The sequence below is a fragment of the Terrapene carolina genome, unplaced genomic scaffold (assembly GCF_002925995.2).
Source record: "Terrapene carolina triunguis isolate 2854851 unplaced genomic scaffold, T_m_triunguis-2.0 Scaffold24, whole genome shotgun sequence".
In the NCBI taxonomy this organism is placed as follows: Eukaryota; Metazoa; Chordata; order Testudines; family Emydidae; genus Terrapene; species Terrapene triunguis.
The window spans coordinates 128,311-153,383 of record NW_020664375.1 but is presented as its reverse complement, the minus strand read 5'-3'; the positions used below and the strand labels follow the sequence as shown (position 1 = coordinate 153,383).

Here is a 25,073-nt window from a genome sequence, read left to right as displayed (position 1 = left end):
TTAGTACTTCATGTCATAAAACCTGGGGCTTCAGCTGTTGCTGCATTGTGAATGGTGGGATTTTTACCTCTCAAATAAGCATGATTGTGGTAACTCTTCTTCAGAGAAAGCTTTAGGTTCTGAATTTTGACCGTATGAGAAAAAGAACAGAGAGAGAATCTGTACTTATATATGGGGTGGAGGTGACAGAGTTTTTTTATTGGTTTATTTTGTTTGTGGTTGCTAAATATTTTTCACAGTGATACTGTCTTGCTCCCCAAAGTAAAATGCTTGAAAAATAATTAAGGATGAGAATAGCAGTAGATGTATTTACTGTTGATGACAGGGAGCACAATTTTAATTATGTATCATTGAGATGAAATGTAATTTACCCAATTTATTGCTGTTTCTTAGGTTTGTATAAGGTACCTATCACCATAGCACACGAGTGCTGAACTTAGTGTATCACATAAATCTGCAAATACTGTACACGTTATATTTGATAAGGATCAATTATTCCTTGCTATGGTTCTGCTGCTGTATAAACACATAAGCAGGTATAGAAAACATTGTGCTCTGTACACATGGGGGTGTAGTTCTTAGCGGGCAGAAAATTTAAGCTTGGTGCTATTGAGACAAGGACAGATCTCATTACACACAAAGCAGTCTTTAGGAATCCAAATTAATATAGAACAACTATGCCATTTAACATGGAGTAACTGAAATCATAAGACAACATTTTTATATTAAAATGCATTAGTACTATAAGTGCAAGGACTCATATTAGTAACAGTCAGCAGCAAAATCTCATTCTAAATCATATCATGGTTAATAATTAATAAATCAGCAGGATATGCTTGAATAGGATTCCAACCCATTCAGAAAACTTCCCCATTTAAACCCCAATTCAGCAAAGCAGTTAGGCATACGCTTAATTAAATCATTTCCTTAAATGTTTTACTGAATTGGGACTTAGTCCATTAAACCTGAAACAGCACGTGTGGGTAAACGTCAGCAGCTCATCAGTTATGACAGATGTTTGAACTTCTCTCCTCTTCTGCACAGTGATGTCTGAATTATTAAATGAGTTATAAGCAAAAGTTATAATGCAGCCATAAGTAACGGTGCTTAGTTCTGGAAGCTGCTTAGGGATGTATAATAATCTGTTTTCATAAGAGGCTCTTTGATCTGGGGGAACCGTAGCTTGCATTCTGAACTGTGCACTGAAATACACAACACACGCATCACTGCAGAGTAGAGCATTCCTGTTATTTTATATCCACACATCTGCTGCCTATTTCTAAATACCCAAATAATGGCTGCTGTGTGCAGTGTATCAGCTTTTCTTGCAGTGATGCTTGTTGCAAGGCTTGCTGTCATGCACAGTTCAAATAACTGAACACGTAAACAGGGGGAAGGGATGTTGCTAATTATTCTTTCAGACTGCTTGGAATCTGGTGGTTTCTAATCTCATTTCAAATACCAAACTTTTGAGTTGCTTCAAATTGGCTTATACCATAAATAATTAGTCATCAAATGACTAAAGAATTTGCTTGCTCCATATTCTTCATGGATGTTGACACTAGTAGACCATATTTCTGTCTCTGAGACAAAGAAAGCTCGATTTATATTCTATATTCAGGTATCTTTCTTACTGACTTCAGTAGGAGTTTCACTAGGGTAAGGAGCATTGTCTTAAGAATACGGATGCACGAAAGTGCAGAATGCATTATAATCCAACTCTGGAGCCTTAAAATCCAAGGCAAAGAGGAGTCTTTCTTCCCCACTTTCGCATATGCAAAGTTACAACAGACTGAATTCCACTAACGCCAGGCATCCTTGTGGTACCCCACAACAGTTAAGAGTCACGTCAGCAAAACAGCTGGAGTTTATCCTTGTGCAAGCCATTTGTTCTCAGAGTCTGCGTTTTCCCATGCTAGATCTCAGCATTAATATACCTTCCACAGAAACTCCGGGATTGTCCATCATCGTTTGCCAGAGGTGCTGCTCTTCCCCGTGAGAATCCATCCAATCAACTTCCTTCCCGTTACTTACACCTGGCAATTGCAAAAACATGGAGAGTTTTGGCATGCTAGTGAGACATAACTTAATATGGCTCCTTATCTGTTTCAAGAAGGTATATGCAGTGTAGTTGTAGCCCTGTCAGTCCCAGGATATTGGAGTGACAAGGTGGTTGAGGTAATATCTTTTATTGAACTAACTTCTGTTGGTGAGCGAGACAAGCTTTCGAGCTTACACAGAGCTCTTCTTCAGATCTGGGAAAGGTACTAAGAGTGTCACAGCTAACTACTTATGCTAAACTATCTGTTTAATCTTCTATTTAGCTGTGACACTCTTAGTACCTTTCCCAGACCTGAGGAAGAGCTCTCTGTAGCTCCAAAGCTTGTCTCTCACCAACAGAAGTTGGTCCAATAAAAGATATTACCTCACCCACTTTATCTCTCTCAAGAAGGTACAGAAAGACAGCGTCTTCCTTCACTGCACTACTGTGTGCAAGACACTACTATCAAGCATGTGCCTTACAAAGTTTATGGATTTTTCTGGTGAGGAAGGTTTACACTTATCTATTGAGGAAAAAAACCTGGCAGACCATAAAAGGAAAATAAAGAACAACAAAGAAACCAGAAGTATTTCATACGTAAATGAACAAAGTTTTTTAGAAATATCTCAAAAAGAATGATGCAATAGAAACTGTAAAAGGTGATTTGTCAGCCTGGGTTTGGCTGGGTTTTTGTCTGGTTTTGCTGTAAATTCAGCATCTCCCCATTATAATTTTTAAAAAGAATCTATATAAGCTTAAAAAATAAATAAGTAACATATGTATCTGATTTCCTGAAAGACGTTGGATTGTCATCAATTAGCTGAACACTAAAGTCCTTTTGGTAGCCACAAAATAGGCATATCATGGGCAGAGGCCAGCAAAATTTCCCAACATGGCTCTATCCCACAACTACTGTCTTCCTAGCTGAGAAGGAATGGACGACTCTCTCTTCATAGCTGCCCCTTCATCAGCCAGAAGGGTTGCTGTGGAGTAACATGAAACTCTCATTTCTCACTCAGATGGGAAGAAGTGTTTCCATAATTCTCACAGTCCCAGTTGGCTTCGGAAGCATCGTTACAACAGGGTAGCAAACTAATGTCTCTCACTGGGTAGCACAAAGAAATAAGTTGCCTCTAGACTAGTAAGCCACCCTTTTTTCATTTCTCATAGTTCCTCTGTGCCCCATAGTCACAGCATTCCCATCCTTTATATGGCTATGAGCTATGTGCTGAAGAAAGTGAAGATTCCCAGTCAAACACGGCCCTTACCGCTTCCAGTGCTCAAACGGACACCTCCCAAAAAGATGTTACTGGAGAGTGACTCCTTGTCCCAGACTGTCAGTTCTAGGCATACGTTGTGTAGATCCGTAGGATTCAAGCTGCTGAAAGTGAAGCTGTGATTCCAGTGGGGGTTAACACTCTTCTTTATTACAGGAGTTTTATGTTTTGTTGCTTTGTTGTTATCTGGGAGCAGATATCTGAGGGGGACAGAAAGAAAGAGAAGGGAAAAAAACAGGTAGATGAGACTTCACATCAGTCATATTTATCATTTGTATTACTGTATCACCTAGAAGTCAACCAAAATCAGGGCCCCATTGTGCTGAGTGCAGTACAAATGCATAGTGAGAACTGTCCATTCCCTGATGACCTTTCCTTCTAAGTAGACAAAACAGAGAAAGGATGGAAGAAAAGAAGCAGTATTATCCCCATTTTACAGATGGAAAACCAAGGCAGAGAGAGATTACAACCCCAAATCAGCAAAGAATTTAAGTACATGTTGAAGTCCCATTGAAGTCAAGTTAAGCATATGCCTAAGTGCTGTGCTGAACTGGGACCCAAGTGACTTGTCCAGGTTGTCTGGCTCAGAGACAGGAATTGAATCCAGCTCTCCTGTATCCCAGGTTAAGGCACTGACCTTAACCACAAAACTCTCAATTTCAATGGGATTCCTCCTGGAGAACAACGCTTCTCCATGTAAATAAGGGTTTCAGATTCATGGTGAGAAACAACACTATTACATGATGATACACACATCTAACCTAACTTGGGCAAAAATAAGTGAGTGGTAGGGAAGGAACATTAGCAGCTTGTCAGTGGATGGTATTATCCCCTATGAATCGAAATAAGCTTATGTTTACATTTACACCAGAAGCCTAATTCCTCACTAAAACACAGAGCCTCTGATGCTCTGAAGTCTGACAATTTTTTCAATTCCATAAGCCTTATATTTTTACCAGAGTACTCTTTTCTTGAAACTCTGTAAACACAATATATTATTTTCAAAGTCAAAGTAAATCTCCCTAATCTGTACCTACCCTTCCCCCAGTACAGTTTATGGGTTCATCTCAGCTATAGAAAATATATTTTGAAAAACCGTGTAACCTGATGGAAAATAGTTTGTCCAAGGGAAATTGGTTCAAGCTCCACTTACATAAAACAACCCATGCCAGCAACAACAGATGTGTGTGATGAGCTAGCCAGAGACAGTTCACAGTGTCAGCAACAGCAATGTGCTGCCAATTCATAAACAAGGGGATCCAACAACAAAAATTCCCCTTAGCCTGCTGTAAACTCCACATCTCAAGTGTGTACAAGCTGCAGAGAGGAGAGTGAGGGACCAGACAATCTGTTTCTTTGTTTTCCTATTTTAACAAAAATGCTTTTCTCATAGTTGTAGCCAACCATAGAGAAAACAGCACCTGGCAAAGCAATGTAAAATAAGCCTATGGATTGCTCTTTGTGCCTAAAAAAAAATGTACTCAGTACATTGATAGTACAGCACTTGGATCATGTGAATGGGAGGTGCAGGGTGAAAACCTTACAATGAATTCTGGGTATATCTGCCCCAGGAAAACTTGCAAAAATACATTTGTCACTTGAGACAATTTGAGCTACAGCAAAAGCAAAACATTTTTCCTTCAGAAATATTTTTATAACCTCAGGAACAATTGACCACTCTTAGCTGGTCTGGAGAGGAGGTGAATCCATATGGGGCATCAGGTTAGTGGTGAAACTTTATCAAGGGGTTCACTTCAACCAAAACATGCAGACTATAACCAACACAACTATATGTAAAATAGGCAACTATGAAAGCTTTTATTGACAAGGACAATGGCAAGGAGAAACACTCTTGTCAGCTGTCCATATTTCACTCATTTACCACCTTGAGTGCCATGCTCACATTTATGATGAATCTAGTATAATCAGTCATGCAGGACTATGGTTTTTATACAAATATAAGTGTGTTCCTACAGCAAATATTTTCTGCTTATTCAGGGATACTAACTTCAGACTAACTGCTAAAAAATAAATAATATAATGAGGCATATGTATATAGCAAAAACTGACACATTATATATATGAAATCATACTCTATTACATAAATGTATATATAGTATGTATACATATATCACATACTCATCTTTTTTTTTAAAGTTTTACCTTTAATGTCAAATTTCAAAGCCACATTTTGAAGTCTACAAAGTAAAATTAATGCTCTGATTTAAAATCACATATTATGACCTAAATTTAAATATAGTGGACAAAGAGAATTTAAAGTAAAAATCCATTTTGAGGTGCAAGTTCTTTTTCAGGAGTAAAGTTCAGTAGCTATCAGACAAAAATGATATTGATCAGATAAACTAGGATTCAATGCAAAAGCTAGTTTTACTCTTGATGTGCTATGCAAAATATGGGAAAGTAAAAATTACCCTTTAACAAATGTGTCAGAAGTGCCTCCTGACTTCACAGCTGTTAAATTCTTGGCTTCCTTGATGAGGACCTCCAACATACCCCCAGAAGGCAGCTGTGTGTTTCCTTTCTTTCCTTTTTTTAAACTCTTCTTTCCTGTACATAAAACAAACCAACAACAAAATCAAGAACTTAATACTGCATAACCAATTTGGAAATGTAAGCCTTTTTGGACAGACTCCTGCCACTTGTTTACTTCAACAGGACCATTCGTGGAGTGAAGTACTGCTTGTGTCTACAATCTGGCCCTTTATCTGTAAACACAGTGGGGAAAAAGGAGGAGATCACCCAACACCTGGTAAAAAAATTTGACTCAAACATGGTCAATCCCTGACAGACATCACAGGGCTGGGCTATCCTAAGTCTCCAAGTACAAATATGGTAGTACTAATACATTGAAGGGAAAAGGTCAAGTTTTCTTTAAATCCTCTCCTCTTCTCTATTACAGATGACAAATAATACATTCTGAGTTGTGGCGGCAAAGAGACGCTCTTATCCAACAGTCTCCCCCCATAGGCAGAATCTGAAACATCTCTCTTAAAGCCTGATATAAAGACGTATATGGTACAAGTTCACTCCAGAAGAGAGACCTTGCTGCATGGAGTTTTTTAAATGATTTAATTAAAATCTAGATTAATGAATATAAAAATTGCTCAGATCCATGTGCTGTGAAGGCCATTCATTCACACCTCTGTTGTCACTGTGCTTTCTGAGTAAAATTAATACTTAAGAACTCAAGAAATCTGGGGCATACAAATTACAATATGGAGCAACTGGTTTCCTCAGACCAAAGACTATCAGATTATAGCAGAGGGCCTTGGAATTTACTGCTAATAAACTGAATGTAATTCATCTGAGAAAAGAGCCTAATATGCTACCCATGCTTGCAAAGTAGTATTGTGTCTTTTGGCATAAATTCCTCTTGTGCTCAAATCTCTCTGCCTGTGGTCTGTGTGTATACTGTGTGTCCAAGGACAGAATTACTATCTGGTCATAGCTACCTCTTTGGACCATCACTTCTCTGGACACTACTGCAGTACATGTAGTAACTAATAATATTTTCCTCCACAGAAACACTGCCCATTTCAGAGGACTATAATGGACCACCCTAGACAATTCTAATAGGCGCCTAAGGGATATAATTACAGTAGGAGTAATGGGATGAAACTGAGCAAAGGAAATCGTAGACTAAATCGTGTAAAAAGGTTCTGAACAGCGAGAGGAACTGTGCTAGCCTCATTACTCTGATCATCCATGTACTGTTGTTGTGCACAAAGCACAACAACAACTCTGGATTAGAGTATTGCTTTGGATAATGACCGTCCTAAACCATGGCTATTGACCAGCTGGGTCTTTTTAATGATGTCACAGCTGTGCAAGAACTCCTAATGGTGCATAAATGGCATCTCATTACTGGACGCTGCCATCAATGATCATTTTACCTTGAAACTGTCCGAGGGGAAGCATTAGGTTTTTCTCAGGGGGAATGTAGTGTAAAACAACTATCAGCTCTCCTTTATACTGAAGCCCGACATCTGCTGCAACCTCCAGCTGACGGAGAGGAAAGAAAAACAGAAATCCATCTAAGCTTAATTATTTACCCATTCATTTTCAATTATTTCTATTGTACAGGTAAGCCATGATATATGCTTAAATAGGTCATGCCACTGCACAGTGCTCATAGCTAATTAGCCCTCACTGATTGAATATAGACAGCCACATTTTTGAAAATTTCATAGTCGAGGGAGTGCAAAAAGCTCAGAAGAACAGACGTCATATGCCCTGCACTAGATGCTGTTCAGTAAACATAAACGGGAGAGAGAAATTCGGTTTATTAGAATGAAGAAAAATTCCAACCCATGTCAAGCACTGATTTACAGCAAACAAACAGATCCAAGTAAGCTGGATATATAAACTGTAGATAATTTAGGGCCAGATTCTGATACTAATCAACATGAATAAGGGTACCTTACTCCATAACTAGCCCCCATTGATTTCAATTGGATTATTCTTGGAATAAGGGGGCATAATCTGGCCCTGAAACAGAACAGAAATTTACAGATATAAATATTACTTCCCAAATATCTTTTCCTCTTCTTCCCAAACATCATTTCTCAACATTCTGCACCTCTTTTTCCCCATTACATTTCTAAATTCGTTCCAGAAGGAGTGTGCTCTATGCTTTTTTATAACATTAATCAAAAGCAATATTAGACTCATGTATTTTTTAATTTAAATAAGAAAATGGGTTATAAGGTCATTTTTAAAAACTAACTGCTTTTGTAGGCCTCCCCTACCCATAAAATTAATAAATCATATATCAGTAAACAGTGATTTCTCCTAGAGAAATGGAATACAATGGAGAAATTGCTCATGAAATACATTAAGTTCCCAATCCTGTGGAACATTTAAGCATGTACCTAACTTTGCTCACACAGGTAGCCCCATTGATGTCAATGGGACAACTCATGCAATCAGAATGTGCTTCATAAGCTTGGAACTTAAAGGTGTGTTAGATCCAGATACCTAGATCTCCTGGGCTTAATCTGCAGCAAGGGAGATTGAGATTAGCTATTAAGAGAAGCTTTCTAACTATAAGGAGGGAAGGCTCTGAAATAGGCTTCTAAGGGAGGTTGTGGAATCCCGATCACTGGAGGTTTTTAAGAACAGGTTGGACAGACACGTCAGGGATGGTCTAGGATTATTTGGTCCTACCTCAATGCAGGGAACTGGACTTTCTGACCTTTCAAGATCCCTTTCAGCCCTACAATTCTATGACTATGATACACGAAGTGCTGCCCAGTATGACAACACTGAGTGATTGGGCAATATGCTATGCCTGGAATTATATTCTGAGCACTGCATCAAGATACTGCACTGCTTATGAAATAATTGTATTGGTGAGAACTTACAGCCGAAACTTGTTCAACTTGCCTCCTGATCCCAATAACTAGGTGAAGAATTTTACTTTCAGGAAAAGAAATAACCTCAGAAAGATGTAAGGTGACATACAGAAGCTCAGCCTGCCTTTAAAGTTATACTGCAGGTTAAGACACTATCACCTGATGAATAAAAATATTTAGGGCTAGATCCTGCCATCTGCTCATACACAGGGAGGGGATTCAGAGGAAGGTGCAACAAACTCTATAGTGGACAACTGCAGAATAACCTGCCCATAGGGGAAAATTTCATTTTAAGACGAACCAAGGGATGCACCCCACCCATGTACTTATTCGAGACACTGATACTGACTTGGACTCTTTATACATTCCATGGGTGGCGTACCCGAGCCCACTTATCCACTGACGCTTTAAAAACTCCCGCACCCTAATCTGGGTCTATGCTGGTTATGTGATATGTATGTATCTTGTGATCCTTGTAATGGATACCTGTAATCCCTCATAATTCAAGCCGGACCCCAGATGTACAGTACCTTCCCTCTTAGCTTGTCTACATTTAATTTTAAACATTAACTTTAATAAAAAACTTAAATCCCTGTCTGCCAGGAAGCTTTATTATGCCTTGAAACATGTGAGTTTAGTCTCACAACTTCCCTGTGAAGATGGTCAGAATAATTTCCCCCATTTCACAGATGGGGGAAGTGAAGCACTGAAGTTAAAGCCCTAATTTTTAGAAGTGACCTGCTCAAATTACCCAGGAATTAACACACAGGTCTCCTGACTCCCAGCCCTGTGCTTTAACCCTAAAGTTATTCTCCTGACCATTCTGATCTAACCACTCTCCCCTTAGAGGACTGACCATCCAGCGCTCAGAGGACAAATGGATCTTAAAACCCTCAACTTTTTTATTAAAACAGCTGAATAGCTTCAGATTACAACAAATGTCAACCCTTAGCAAAGTTTAACTGGCGCTCTTGTCAGAGACATGGAGTTCATATTGTAGGACAGTATTCTGCCTAGCATATATATAAACAAACCAGATCTTTAATTCTGTTTGCAATAATTTGTCATTCAGAAAAAAACTCTTTTCTTTGCTTACCAACAAACTGAGCTACACTTACAGAATAAGAGAATCATAGAAATGTAGGGCTGGAAGGGCTCTTGAGTGGTCAACTAGTCCAGCCCCCTGACCTGAGGCAGGACCAAGTAAACCTAGACCAACCCTGAAAGGTTTTTGTCCAACCTGTTCTGAGAAACCTCCAATAAGGATGATTCTACAAACTCCCTTGGAAGCCCAGCCCAAAGCTTAACTCCCCTTATAGTTAGAATTTTTTCCTAATATCCAACCTAAATCTCCCTTGCTGCATATTTAAACCATTACTTCTTGCTCTACCTTCATTGAACGTGAGAAACATTATTTCTGAAAACATTATCCAGATCATCCTAGCGAGCAAATGAGACATATTCTAGTTCTCTTTTATCTGATAATAATGAAGCAGAATTAATAGCTCTTATAATGAGCTTGGAAATAATCAGACAGCATTTCCTAGTTGGAATGTCTGAAATGCTTAGACCTGATTACTTTTTGATCTGAGTGAAAGTGCTCCATCAGTGCCTTTGTTGTTATGATTTAAAAAAAAAATTAAAATGATGTGAAGCTGAACAGAGACTGAGCAACAAGTCTTACAGTCCAGTAGTTTTCACAACGTAACATTATGATCAGCCTGAACACAAAATGTGAGTGTATCTCATGTAAAATTCTCAATTCTAAATAAGAGCTAAACCCTACACTAGCCAGTTCTGCTACAGAGAAATAGGAATGCTGACAAATATGCCCTCTGCTCCAGGAATTGAGCCAGTTTTGGTCCCTCCACTACAGAAGGGATGTGGACAAATTGGAGAGAGTCCAGCGGAGGGCAACGGAAATGATTAGGGGGCTGGGGCACATGACTTACGGGGAGAGGCTGTGGGAACTGGGGTTATTTAGTCTGCAGAAGAGACGAGTGAGGGGGGATTTGATAGCAGCCTTCAATTACCTGAAGGGGGGTTCCAAAGAGGATGGAGCTCGGCTATTCTCAGTGGTGGCAGATGACAGAACAAGAAACAATGGACTCAAGTTGCAGTGGGGGAGGTCTAGGTTGGATATTAGGAAACACTATTTCACTAGGAGGGTCTCTTCCAACCCTAATATTCTATGATTCTATGAACTTCTCCAAAATCAAAACAAAAGATTTAGTTTTGGGTCAAATGAAATGTTTTGTTCAACCCAATACTACATTTTTCAACTTGAAAAATCTGAAAAAAGTTGTTTCGGGCCAACCTGAAATGATTTTTGATTTTTTTTTTTAATTTGGTTTGGTGGCTGAACCAAAAAATTGGTTACTCACACAAGCTCTACTCATAACCACCTTCCCCCAGCCTGATCTCTGCATGCTTAACGAGTTTTTGCTCCCTTCTTTGTGGTGAAGGGGAGCCTAGAAGATTAAGATGCTCACTTACTTTAGCTCCCTTGCTCAAGTGTAACAATCGTAAATCACATCATTTATTTGACAGATCTGAGTGAGACTGTTTCATGCTGCAGCAGCTGTCCCTGGTCGTGCTAGTCCGGGAGCGTGCGAGCCAGTGAACCTGGTGCCCGCTCTAGTGGTACAGCCATGCCAGAGAAGCTGCCCGCACAGGGCGCTGGGTCCTGTGAGTGGCGGCCTAGCGTGCGGCTGCTTTTGCCACTGCCATTCCCGATAGAGCCCTGCAGCGCCTCGGATATCCGCAGATATAAAGCGGGTGTCTGTACAGGGCTCTAGGATTCTGATTAGTATAACAGCGAGCATTTTAGAAGCATATAATCTTAACGTTTATAAACAGCTCTTTAAAGTTGTTCCAATTCCAAAAACAAACACTTTAGCCCTCTCCGGTGAGGGATACCATAAGTGCCAGAAGACATAGCACATTAGTTAAGCACTATAGATGCCATATTCCATAGAATTACTGTTTTGTGTACCAAATAGTATGATGCTATAACCTACCTGTTAATTCAATATGAATAAAAGAGCAATGCCGAACCTCACTACCACAGAAAATTGTTAAATACTTAAAACTGATGCATGAAGAAAGGTCTATTCCTTTAGCAGTGATTGTTTGAGAAAGATCCATTGTTTCATGTGCTATTTCTTTAACAGGTCCCTTTTGATTGTGTCTACTACTGGATGCATGTGTATGTTTATTCTTTTAATAGGTTTGGTTTTGAATAGGCATTCATATATACTGACATAGACAATATGTGTTGGTTTGTTAGAAGTGTTATTCCTTTCACAGGTCCATCCCAGAAGCAGTTTATTAGAAATATATAATTTTACAGCTACACTTCAGTGGGAAAAAACAAAACAAAAACAAAACCTCATTGATCTTGCTTTACTGTTATGCCACTAAAACTGGAGAGCCTCACCTTGGGTTGAAGCACAAACCATTCATCTGTCTGATTTTCAAAATTCCAGGAGTCCAAAGGAATTTCCACCTCCCCAAGAAAGCTGTTGTGCCCAAATCTGTCATAGTGCCAGACAGAAAGCTGGAGGGTCCTGGTCTCTAGCTGTGTATGGCTGATGACATACTATTGAAAGACAAACAGAGTGGAGGATCTATTTAATGAGAGTCAAGTCCAGTTCCATAAGGGCACTATATAAAAAACATACAACCTTATCTTCATAAAGTACATGGTAGCTGACAAATGAAGCACGGAAGAGACATTTGTTTTCTTTCCAAGTGAAGATCAATTCAATTGCAGAAGGCTATTATTCAAGAGAGATCTATAAAGGATAACTGTTCACTTTACAGCCTGCATTTATCTTTTTACATTATTGTTGTTGTCGTCACTTGTCTGTATTATTTCTTTACCAGATTATTTTAAGAAGTTCCCTTTGCAGTAAAAACTATCTTTATTTAATTCTTACACAGTAGCTTCCATGGTAATTAAATAGAACAATTAAGATAAAAGTCTATTCTATAACAAAGAGCCTTTATAAAAAAAAAAGTTGGCAGCACCGTATTGAACTTTCTAAAGTGTCCCCTCTTCTCAGTAAAGTATCTCCACATTTTTTCAAAAGCCCAAATGGTTACAAGTGATAATAATTAAAATATATATTAACTAGCAGATTGTAAGAGGCCAGCAGTTACCCCATTAGAATGATGAGACTTTGCCTTGAAGGTCTGAAAAGGCCAAAAGGATCGATTCTAAGATAGTTTTTAAATGATAGTAATGGGAACAGTTAGGACAAACAGTTCTTCTGCTATTGAATCTAGCTATTTAGCTCTTACTCACAAGTCTGATAAGCCATCTTTGTCAGAATATATATATATGAAATTTCATCAGATTGCGTAGATGGGGCCTAACAAAGTTTGGAAGGCATGTTAGGATTGTCCTAGAGAACAGCGTTAAATGTGATCTTTGCTAAATGGATACTAACTCACTTTTTCCCAGTGCAGACCAGACGCAACTATACTATAAACCATTTTACAAATGGTGCTATAAAACAGGTCCCCCCCTTGGTAAACAATCTGGCCAGAACAGGTGCATTTAGTTTGTGAAATGATTTTATAGCCAGATTAGGCCAACTACACTGACCAGAGAAGTTATATTAGCCCCTCTAACAGGAAACTTGTTTGAGCATATTTTTATTAGCCGCTATAGAAAAAAAACCACCCATGTTTAAGTATCTGGGGTGGGATTTTCAAAAGTACCTGAAGGACTTCGGAATATAAATGGGATTTGTGAGGTAATTAAGCTACTTTAGAAACTCCCATCACCCTTGGTTCCAAACTCATTGTAGAGGGTGTGACGTTACGCCCCATATCCTTCATAGAGATATTGTTATGAATATGGCATAACTAAGATGTTTTATGCAAGATGGGTCATGTGAGGTATCACTGAAAAGATTACTATCTACTGAATGTGTTTATCCAATTTACATGCATGTATCATTTCTGTATCTGAAGTCAGGAATATTGACTATGTAACAATTACAACTGTGTGTACTTGGGGGAACGCCTACAAGACAGTATGAAATCAGCCTCTATGAGTCATTAGGAAGAACAATAAGACTTGGAAGATACTAATCTCCCACCTTCCTGAGAAGCTTCCTGGGTTTCTGCACTACAAGGTTATGTGATAATGTCACCTGGTACGCAGTACCACCTTGGACACTGCTAGTATTTTTTCACTGGAAACAAAGAATTCCCGACTTATGTAAATTCTATTTAAGGCTGGGAAGTGGGTCAAACAAGGCTTTTCTCCATTGCCTCCCTGCCCAAGAAGGAAGACTGCTAAAAATACCTGAAGGAACAAAGGAACTAAGCAGGGGAAAGGCAAGGGCTGAGTCCAGGCTGAGACAGGGGTCTGGCCTGTAAAGAGACAACTGGAACTCTGAGCTGCAGAAACTCTGCAACCTGCCTAAACAACATTTAGGGTGAGAAATTAGTATCTGTAACCTGTTTTTGAGTGGTTTGTTTTATTTGCTCAGTAATCTGCTTTCTTCTGTTTGCTAACCCTTATAATCACTAAAAATTTACCTTTTGTCGTTAATAAGCTTATTTCTTGTTTATTCCAAAACCCAGTTTGTGCAATTCATATCGGGGGGGGGGGGAAGCTGTGCATATCTCCCTCCACATTGAGGGAGGGGGCGATTTTTATGAGCTTGCGTTGTACAGCTCTCTCTATACAGCGCAAGACAATATTATTTTGGGTTTACATCCCAGAGGAGGTGTGCACAGGAGTGCTGGCCATTCCCCTAGCTGAGCCCTCCCACAGAGAGCTGATCGCAGACTCAGTGTGATTCTACAGTTGGGTGTGTCCCTACTTGTGTGTGTGCTGGAAAGGAGCTTGAGAGCTGGTCACAGTAACACAGAGTGAGGGAAACCCAGGCTATGAGACAGGCGGGCTCAGTGGCACCCCAAAGGGGGGGTCCAACCCGTCACAGAGGGGATTTCAATGATTCTGAAACCGATCCCCGAAAGTAAAAATACAATAGTTGATTATCAAAAGTTATGTTATACCTGGAAAGGAAAAACAAAATAAAAACTCTCCCTCAATACTGAGAAGTCAAAAGCTACAATCACTATGACAGCTAGATATTTTAACTCAAATATTTCCATTTTTAGCATCATTTCCCAGTGTTTAAAATCAATTTCCCAATGTTTGGTTTATGGTATAAATAAATGAAATAAAAACCAAATTAAATTTAATGGCAAAGTTCAGCATGGATTACAGGCATGGCAGTGTTCTCACCTTTAGTGTTTCATTAAACTCTGGATTGGTGGTGTTGCTTTTGATTTTGGTCTTGCGTTTACTTTGGCGAGATTTGTCTGGCAGGAGGTATGCTTTGACATAGCTGCAGATCAAGAAGTAAATTATTACCAGAGAATAAAAACAACCAAGTCTGAGAGGGCCACCTGGCAAAACTACACCAGAAGTGTTCGTCAGGAAATCAATTTTTGCAGAATAATCCATGCATAAATATTAGAGAGAATACACTCAACAGGCAAAAGTGAGCTACATATCTACAAACACACAAATGCACAGAGGATTCTGACGGCATCAAAATAATCACAAGAGCAAAGATTAAGTAATTTGACAGTCCTGAGAAATACGTATAACTTTATTAGCAATTTCCTGTGTTGTAGTTTTTACATTTTTGATTGACCATATATGCTAATAGGCAAAACTTGAAATTATACAAACTCATCCTTTGGCCTACCTTCATATATTTGCAGGGTTAGAGAATTTTAGAAATTATTATTATTAGAGCTTGATTAATACATAAAAAAATTCTTAAATATTTTAGGCTTTTTTTAATTCATATACTATCATATAGTTTACCAAAACACTGGGTAGAAATAAGACATAAAAATATGGGTGTCAGAGGGAGAAACAAAAAAGACTGACCAAGCTTGGCACCTCCTCATTGCATTGCTTAGGCAATCAGATATTAAATTTGTTAACTTCCAGTTGAAGTCTAAAATGAATTTGCTTTGGTCATGTTCATCTCTTTTTGTGTTCACTTTCTACAAACATTCATGCAAATGAGTTTTACTAGCATGAATATTTTGGGGAAAAAAACCCACATTTTAAGTTTGCATTCTTAAATATTGGTGGCAGGGATTGAATTGTAATAGATCATTAATTGCTGAAAACTGATTGTGACAGTTGCAGTCCTCCAGTGAAGTAAAATAAACAATACCACGTGGTTTATGTGAGCAATCACAACTAAGCAGCATACTCAAATAGCAAAACAGAGTAAACAAAATTTGGTAAAGTTTTGTCAAGTAACTTTGAATAGCAGATTTGAGAAAGTCACGATCTGTCGATGGATATTCAGGGGGGGAAAAAAGCAAAATCATTCAAATAAATTACCTAGTTTATTTATGACAAATATTTGCAGAAACTATTCAAAATGAACAACATAATAGCCAATTGTTCTCTTGGCTCTTGTTCTATTTAAGGATAGTTGTGGAAACAGCTCATTGTTTTGTGGTAAGACTGACATTAATAGGGACTTCTCCTAGGACCATACAATTAACACTAGTTTGTTTGTACAGTGTCATGCTCTTGGCCTGGATCAGCATTCACGTCACACTCCCTGTCAGTACCTGCCCCGGGCTGGGGAAGCTAATGTTACAACCAGCAGACCAAATTCAGTGATGAATCCTGGTCACACTAAGAAGATGCTATTGGCCAAAAAGGCAAATTACAATTAATCCATGAGTGATTACTTTCTGTTGTCATCGCATAGGAGCTGAACTTTCCCCTACTTTGGAGAGCAGTAAGGCTGTGTATGCAGACTGGGCCCAATTCACCATAGTGTTATTCCAGTTGTACAGCAGTTCCACTGGTGTAAAAGTGAACTAACAGTGGTAAATATGGACTATTGTTCATATTACACTATTTTCCAGTAGTGGTGCAGTATCTATTTTTTTTAATTATAAAAAAAGAGCAATGAATAAAGTGGAACTTAGGATTTACCGGTATATTTGATTTTAGAAAGAGGCATATTTGGAGTGAGGGATGAAGGATGCAATTTCTTTCTCCTCTATAGGTTGTTTTTTCTGGCTGTGTTTTTATTACTAGGAAATGGCTATTTTAAATTAAGGGAATGTAGAGTTCTATAAAGGCGCCACACTAACACCTCTGGCAGATAAAGTCTTCTATCAAAGGCAGAGCAAACCTTCCCAACATTATCCCTCTAAAGGACTTCAACCTTGACTCTAGCAGTAAGAAATTAGTTCAGTTTCTGTGTCCATTCAGATCCCTTGCCCTTGTGCCCAAATTGCCAATAAAAACATGTCAATTATTTCCAAGTGTGATAATGGTTGTTAATCATATGAACTCTCGCCCATTACGAAACACACTGAAAACACTAACTCATTTCACATGGGATTCGAAGCAGTCAGAGTGTTATGGCTTCTGATCACTTGGGACCTAGAGGTGAAAGGCTTCATATCCCGTTACCAGTCCACATAGTGTAGGGCTACAATAAGTTCTCACATGCAGTCTAGAGATTCAAACTGTGCAGTAAGACTGACAGCACTTCTAGGAAAGGGTAAGAAGAAAATTCTCTATGCTTACGGATCTGTTCTTTGCTTCTTTTCATCTGCTATGGCCAGGTTTCTGCAGTTTTTTACCAGGATGTTGAGGGCACCCGTTTTGTAGCTGTAGCTGAGGTGGAGAAGTATTTCCCCACTGACCTTCACGTTGCCATAGTCCCCAGTTTCACTGTAAACACTCATCATGCTGTTAATGCTAGTCTGAAATAAAGACCAAAAGAAGACGACTTGGAAGCTCAATCATTCTCTTTCCAGAACCAGCTTTTTTCAAATAATGAGAGCCTTACAATTACTGTTCTGCTGAACCTGCTATGAAAACTAGGATATCAAAGGACGAACAGAATTACCACTTACTTGATATAGAAAGTTCTCGTTTGAATATTTGCTACTACCACCAAGATCTGCACCTGCGGCGGCTCCACCCGGGCCCGCGCCCTAGGCTTCAAGGCGCACCGCAGCGGCCCTCCTACTCGTTGTGGCGTAGCCCCCGCGGCTCTCATTGCCAGCGACGGCCGGGTATGGGCCCAACGCTCGGACGCCTCGCGGCGCCCATCTCCGCCACTCCGGATTCGGGGATCTGAACCCGACTCCCTTTCGATCGGCTGAGGGCAACTGAGGCCATCGCCCGTCCCTTCGGAACGGCACTCGCCTATCTCTTAGGACCGACTGACCCATGTTCAACTCAAACGAGAACTTTGAAGGCCGAAGTGGAGAAGGGTTCCATGTGAACAGCAGTTGATATAGAAAGGTATCACAATATCTCAAATGCCTACACAGTGTTTCTTCATATGTTGAACTCAAAATGATTTATAAAGGTGGTTAAGTTAGTACGATCACCATTTCCAGTGGGGCAACTGAGTAACACAGAGGTTAAGTAAATTGTCTACGATCACATAGCAAGTCCCAGGAATAGAGAATTGCCATACTGGGGCAGACCAATGATCCCGCTAGGTTAGTATGCTGTCTCAGACAGTGGTTAGTACCAGGTGCTTCAGAGGAAATAATATGATACCCCATAATGGAAATGACACAAAAACATATACAGTTTCATGGGCATTTCTAAGAGCATAAGCACGTGTCACAAATTTTTAAATTGTCCCTTATACAACTACTGGGAAAGAATTAAATCTTTGTAAGACAAAAATTAGTCAGTTTGTACATTGCAGAAACCCAAGGCATTTTAAAACTCTGGTGTACATTTTTTTGCTGGTTTTTAAATAATATTGATCAAAAACATATCTAACTTTTGGTGTCTTTAAATTGATGTAAAAAAAGCCTGTGTAAACCACCGAAAGAGTTCTCAGCACAAAGAAGGAATAAGAGGGAACATCAGAAAAGCAGAATGTCAGAAAAGCAGTTCACAGGAAGCAAGAGAACTCACAGTATCACCATCTGCGTCAGGTACATTTAAGTAGGAGCATTTCCTGTCAGAGCCTTCAGGAAAGTTCTTTCAGGAAGACAATGCAAAGGTCAAAAGAAAATAGCATTAGATAGCTGCAGTAAGAATTCAGAAAAGAAATGACAAGTTCTACAGACTAGGTGGTAGGTACAGTAGTGATGTGCTGTTAAATCACAGTGATACAGTACTTATAGCAGTGAGGCACTAAGCCATACCTAAATCCCGCTCCAATAATGAATTATATAATTGTGTAATGAGTGAAAAAGTGTCTCCTGCTTGTCTGCAGGAATACAGGTTAGTGACAAATGAAGACAGAATCTGCTGTATTAAGGTAGCACCAAACAAATTAAATGTGAACACCGACTCAGATTTTCATTTTGGTCAACAATACTGCAAACGCTAGTTAACTCTGTATTTGAATATTCCAATTGAAATTAGCGGTCTTGTGTGAAAATTTAAGCATGCATGCAAGTGTTTGCAGCACTGGGGCCTTCAGAAAAAACTAGAATTGTGATTAGAGCAAGCTTCTCTGAACACTTGTAGGTTGAGAGGTTAATTCGGTGGAGTTTTTAAGGGTATATGTAAAACAAAACCAATTTTTTTTCTGGTTTTCCCTTTACTATTCCTTTAAAATTGGCCTCCAAATTTTGTGGAAAAAATGCTTTTGGGTTTTTGTTTTTTTAACTGAAGTATTAAGATCAGGGGCCCGTTTTCCTCTTGTTGCTGAAAGACCTTGGGAAGATGTCTGAAGGATCTCACCAGTGAGGTCACAGGAGTTTATAACTTGATCACCAGCTCCTCTTCTAAACAACGAAGGGAGAATGTATGAGCCACAACTTAAGCTATAACCTCTTCTGACATTACTGGTTGGACCCTCCAAACATCTTGCTAAGGTCCTGCAGCAAAGAAAGGAAAGCAGGGACTAGTGTGGTTATTCTTGATATCTCAAATCTAAAACCAACCATTAGGAAATGTCTCTCTCTCTTTTTTTGTTTAAGAGAAAAAAACAGAGGTTAATTTTATACATCATAAAAGTGCTTTGGCTCTTATTGCTATTGGTGTGTTCTGTACTGCAGTTCAGCTTTAACACTATGGGGGGTACGGAGGTACCACCTTCCAACCAAAACCAGCTATTTGTAGCAATTCATACAAATTGGCTCAAACTTCTAGGCTAGGACTGGTTCAAGTCACCACGCAAGCATCAATCTACATTACTGCACAAATTAGATTTTCCTCTAGTCTCAATACACTTAGGGCTACATTTTCAAAGGGTGTTGCCTAAGGTGCACCCCTAATATTTACACACTTCTATCTGTTATGCACATAAAATGGGGTTATTCAAATTTGAATGAAATTATCCATTGTGTGCACGAAAATGTCCATTTACCCATGTAGCAGAAGTGTAACAATGTAAGTGACAGCCTTTGAAAAACTGTTCTTTACTTGTTTATGTTAAAATCAACACTTTGGGCGGGGGGGGGGAAGGACTGTTCTTTGATGAATCTGAGCCCATTCTTGAATTTTTTCCTGTGTTGAGGGGAATGAAAATAACTAAAGCAGTCACAGTGGAGCCCGGAAATCAATCAGAACATCCCTACATTGCTAATAAATCTTTAATAAAATAACAAAGACTAATTTAGAAAACATTTTATAGCAACTGAAATATTTCACTTCTTACAATAAAAGCCTTTTGTTTTGTGGGATTTACACTGGGAGTTGTGTTAAATATGATAAATGTGGCTGTTTAAAGAAAACTTACTCATGTAATGACTGTAAGTCTCAAATACCACTAAGAGTATCAGAGTGCTGAGCTTCATTTTACTAAACATCTGAGGCCTGTATTTATCAGCTTAGCATTTTATATCTTACTGGTAAAATATAAGACACTGGAACAAGGAATCATACTGATGCAATGGTCTTGACAAGTTGCTGTGTCCAGTGGAGGAACCCAAGAAAAATAACATCTCTTTTCTTTTAGCCCAAATACTGTTGTTTTGATTTTCAGGGCACTCTTAAGTATCTACACTCTAACCTCCTTACTCAAATTTCTATAAAATTAGGGCTCATTTGACATTTATAATATTATTTTGTGCCACAGTACGAAGTCATTAGTTTCACTATCAGAGGCTAAAATTCAGCAACAAGCAAATTACTTGCAGAATTTGTACAATGCTGAAGGATGAGATGCACAGAATAAACTAAATAAAATCAGAAAAGTGTGAGTATTAGAGATGGGGAATATTAGCAACAACATACACTCAGAGTAGGTCAAAACAGACCAGTAAAACTGATCCACTCTGGGGGGGGGAAGAGGGGGGAGAAAAGCTGCTTGCTGATAGAAGCTTTTCCATTAACATAGCATGCAGTGACTTTAATAAGCATGCTGGGGTGGATGTGAAGAGGAAAGGAGCACTGAGGCATGAGATCATCTCAGTTCTACTGCAGCAGGAAAGCTGCATTTAGATTAGGAGAAAGGTCAAAAGGAATCTATATAGAAAGACAAAACCTACTGCTGAAAGTACTATGGAAAATGCTCATTAAATACAGTTACCACCTAAGGGCCCTTACCAAGGGAAGTATTGAGCACCTACAACTCCAGTCTCAGTGTTCAGACCAAGGAAAGGAATTCATTTATAAAACCTATAGACTAGCAAGCTATAGGTTTTATAAATGTGTTGGCAATGAGTCAAATTCAAATTTGGTTAAGTGGGTATAATTCAACTGATTTTGATGGAGTTACAGTTGCTTACTAGGGTTGATTTGGCCTGACATGCCCAAGTCTCTTTTAACTCTGATTCCTTGAATTCCTTGAGACCCTGGAATAAAAGGGTTGACCCAGCTCTTTCTCCTTCCAAAGCAACAAGTTGAATTCCATGCTCACTATTGAATCACGTCTTTTGGAGGTGACCTTTACTGGAATTCTGTCTGCTTTGTGTGAAGCATTAAAAATACAATAGCACATTCCACAAAATAGAGTTCATTTCCTAGTGTCATGGCCCAAAACTTTCCTTTCCTTTATATCAAATGTCCTGATCACTAGTTCACCTTGCTACCACCCTCCAATCGAGAGATTGCTGCACTCCATTGGCACTGTGTATATTTGCTGCAATCTTGGGTCCAACAGAGCTACTCTGGCACAGGACCTAAGGCTGGGCAAGGATGGCTGTATGCCCCTTTTGCAATCCCCCATCCCTGGAACAGCTGGGGAGTTAATTAGTCAAATCTCAGGAGTGAGTTAAAACAGCCTAAGGATGGCTCTAATTTATGGTGCCTGCAGTGTGCACCACTCACGCCCCTTCCCCTCAGCATGCCTCCTATCTCAGGGAGTATAAATTGATTATGTAGTGCTGGTTACACCAACTCTACCCCATCTGGGATTCCCCTGCTCTAAGGGGATCCACAGCTAGCCACTTCAAACAAACTTAAGGTTGCTTTACACTGCTCGAATAGCACAACGCAGCCTTCTTAGGGCTAAGGATGTGGTTCACTGTCTATAGTTTGGGAAGTGTCCTCGGAATGAAAAGCTGTTGCAGAAATACACAATAGTTTACATGGAAAGCAGAAATGCTTTCAGCAAACCTGATCCCCAAATATCTTACTCTATGCATATGAAATGACTTGAAACATATGAGCCACACTGGGATTGTGTTGCATAGAGAATGGAATATATGTGGGGAGTCGGGGTCACCAGTGTACCAACTCCATGTGGGTTATGAAGCTACTGACACATAATGCAAATACATAAAATGAAAGCACTTGTATGTTGCAGGGAGCTTAAAAGGATGTTCAGTTTTTTCAAAGTGAGCCCAACCATTCACAACCCCTTCAAAGGATGCAATGAGAAGGAACAAAAGACAGAACACGGTGGGATCCTCTTCCAATGAAATGAAGAGGCTTCAAATCAACCACTTCTCTAGTCTAACTCTGAAAAACTGAGCTCGTTGCACACTATAAATCCCTATTTTTAATCTCTCCAGGTACAGAGAGATCACTTCATCACTTAGCAGGAGCTAGGGCTGCCAATTTTGGTTGGACATATTCCTGGAGGTTTCATCACACGACATACTATTTAATTAAAGATTAATCTTTAACTCCTGGAGACTCCAGGGCAATCCTGTAGGGTTGGCAACCCTAGTCAAGAGCCCGTGAGCAATGGCTACTGTTTACTCTCTTCTACTGTCACCCCCAGACAAGACCCCTCTCCCCCAACTATCAATAAAAAACTTTTCTATCGTAAGGATAAATTGTGCCCCTATCCGCTTCCCAACTCCTCAGAACTCAGGGAATTTCCACTGCTACACTTCAGCAAAACTATTAAAAAAGAATCAAGTCTGAGCATTTTCTTTCCGCTGTCTGGCACAATTTAAATAAATATAGACATTTGCTATCCTTGGTGTCTTGTGAAAGATGTTTTATCTTCTGAATAGGCTTGTCGGACAGTGGCCAGAAGTCAGGCATAGTGGATGGAAATCACACAACCTTCCGATAGTGGGACTGTCATTACAAGTGACAGAGGATTTTCTTTTAAAGCCACATTATCTCCTCATATCAGTACCAGCTATTCTAGGTTTGCTCATTTTGACAGAGCATCTAGATTGGCCAGATGTTTCAGGTTTCCTCCTCTCATTTTTTTTCATGTTGAAATTTCTCACTGTGCACATACAGCATCAGCCAAACAGATCACAGTTACGATTAATTACAGTTAAGAGCCTGATACTGAATGCCCCCTCCACACCTTCTTTTGAGTTCATTTCAAGGTGAGGGCACTCAGCACCTTGGGCAAAGTGCTCAAAACCGCTGGAGATCAGGTCCCAAGTCATTAGTATGCAGGGAGGACAGCTACACTATAAACAACAATGGATTTCTGCTTCAGTACTGATTGCAGAGAATGGCTTTTTAGCTTTACGGATAGAGATACTAAAAACACAATAACCAGAAAAATCACCAAGAAGTCAAAGTTGCTACTAAACAGCAGTAGGAAAGGCGGTCTGGATATGAATCATTACAAAAAATATCTAGTGAATGAAATGGAATGCTCAGTGTGTGTGCTGTGTCATTAGCCCACATCTACTTCAGCAAGAAACTGTTTGCTTAGTGACAAAGAATGAAGGAATTCTAGATGTTTTCCAATTGAGACCTTACTGTTGATAATCCAATTGCCAAAGGTCCACGATGTTTTAGATAATGAGAGGCCACTATGTCATCAGGGTCTTCCTCTATCTCGTCCAGGTAATCCTAACCGCAAAGAAAGAAAGTGTCATTCAATTACTGTAAGTCTGACTCCTTCCTTGGGTTTTATTCCATATTTTTCTGTTTAAGGAAGATTATGTCAACACACCTCCCAAACTCAAGTCTCCAGAGGCTTTTGATTTACACTTTCAACCACTTTACACAGTCACAATCAGTACAGCAGGAATAAAGGGCACTTCTGGCTCACCTTTCAGCTGTTTGAAAACTGTAAAACCTCCAGGCTTCTATGTCCCCAGAGTAGGAAATGGATTGTTATCTTACATGGTGGGGCACTGTGTTACGAAGTCAATTTCCAAGCACCCTATGTTCTCAGTAGTACACCTGAATTACCTTATTCTGCTATTACTGCTAGGCATCTTCACACACGCATTTAGGTTGGGAGATGAGGGACGGGGTAGGTGTTTTTCAAATCTTAAGAAAATAAATATGAAAACTGGATGGCTTTGGATACAGTAATGGGTTATGGAGGCTTCAACCTTTAGATCATCAACTAAGTTCAGCCCAAATCCATAGTGACCAAAAATTATTATTACCATTAACTAGCTATTCAGTGAGCTGAGTTTCTGATCTCAGTCCAGTTCCTAATGGACATGTTTACATAACAACTAATCCGCACCACTAGTACTATTAATTTGCATCCTTGTTGGCAGTCATAGCAGACAGACCAAGGACAGACTAAATATTAAAAAACAAAACAAAACAAAAAACTACTTTTTGACTGGTACTTTGAATGCTCCGAGTCATGGTTGGGGACATTGAAAGAAACGTGTCCTACCACTGTCTGTGCTGAACATAGCTGCTGAATAAACAGAAAAATGTGGCTTCCAGAAAAGTCAATTTGGAAATTTTCAAAAAGATTAAATTCACGGTTCTCTTTTATTCAGCATTATAAAATTTTAACAAAGAAATTATATTTTCACAGGGGTGTGCATACATATAAATTTGCATTTTAGTAAATTACCTAATTCTTATACCTTAGGCACATGGGTAGAAAATACAATTTGGTAATTATAAACTAAAACTATTAACTGAAACTTCAAAGCAGATGATTAACAGGAATGCTAGCTTTTGATAAAAAATTTAAAAAAACCCAAACAGAAAGTTACCATTCTATTATGAGTGGTGTGGAGACTTCACGGGTTTTA

At 39.2% G+C, this 25,073-nt stretch overlaps 1 protein-coding gene across 2 annotated transcripts in view; it reads right to left on the bottom strand.

Moving 5' to 3' along the window:
- Positions 1 to 1,390: 1,390 nt before the first annotated feature.
- LOC112104192 (synaptotagmin-like protein 5) overlaps positions 1,391 to 25,073 on the bottom strand; it is a 95,550-nt gene continuing 71,867 nt past the window's right edge. For both annotated transcript variants that reach the window (XM_026649994.1, XM_026649997.1), the window contains exons 9-17: positions 23,821 to 23,913; positions 18,661 to 18,726; positions 17,302 to 17,480; positions 14,965 to 15,067; positions 12,133 to 12,294; positions 7,233 to 7,341; positions 5,751 to 5,886; positions 3,310 to 3,518; positions 1,391 to 2,036 (exon numbers count right to left, since the gene is read on the bottom strand). In XM_026649994.1, coding sequence (XP_026505779.1) covers positions 1,894 to 2,036; positions 3,310 to 3,518; positions 5,751 to 5,886; positions 7,233 to 7,341; positions 12,133 to 12,294; positions 14,965 to 15,067; positions 17,302 to 17,480; positions 18,661 to 18,726; positions 23,821 to 23,913 — 1,200 coding nt within the window. In that variant the 3' untranslated portion in view covers positions 1,391 to 1,893. The remainder of the gene's footprint in view (positions 2,037 to 3,309; positions 3,519 to 5,750; positions 5,887 to 7,232; positions 7,342 to 12,132; positions 12,295 to 14,964; positions 15,068 to 17,301; positions 17,481 to 18,660; positions 18,727 to 23,820; positions 23,914 to 25,073) is intronic.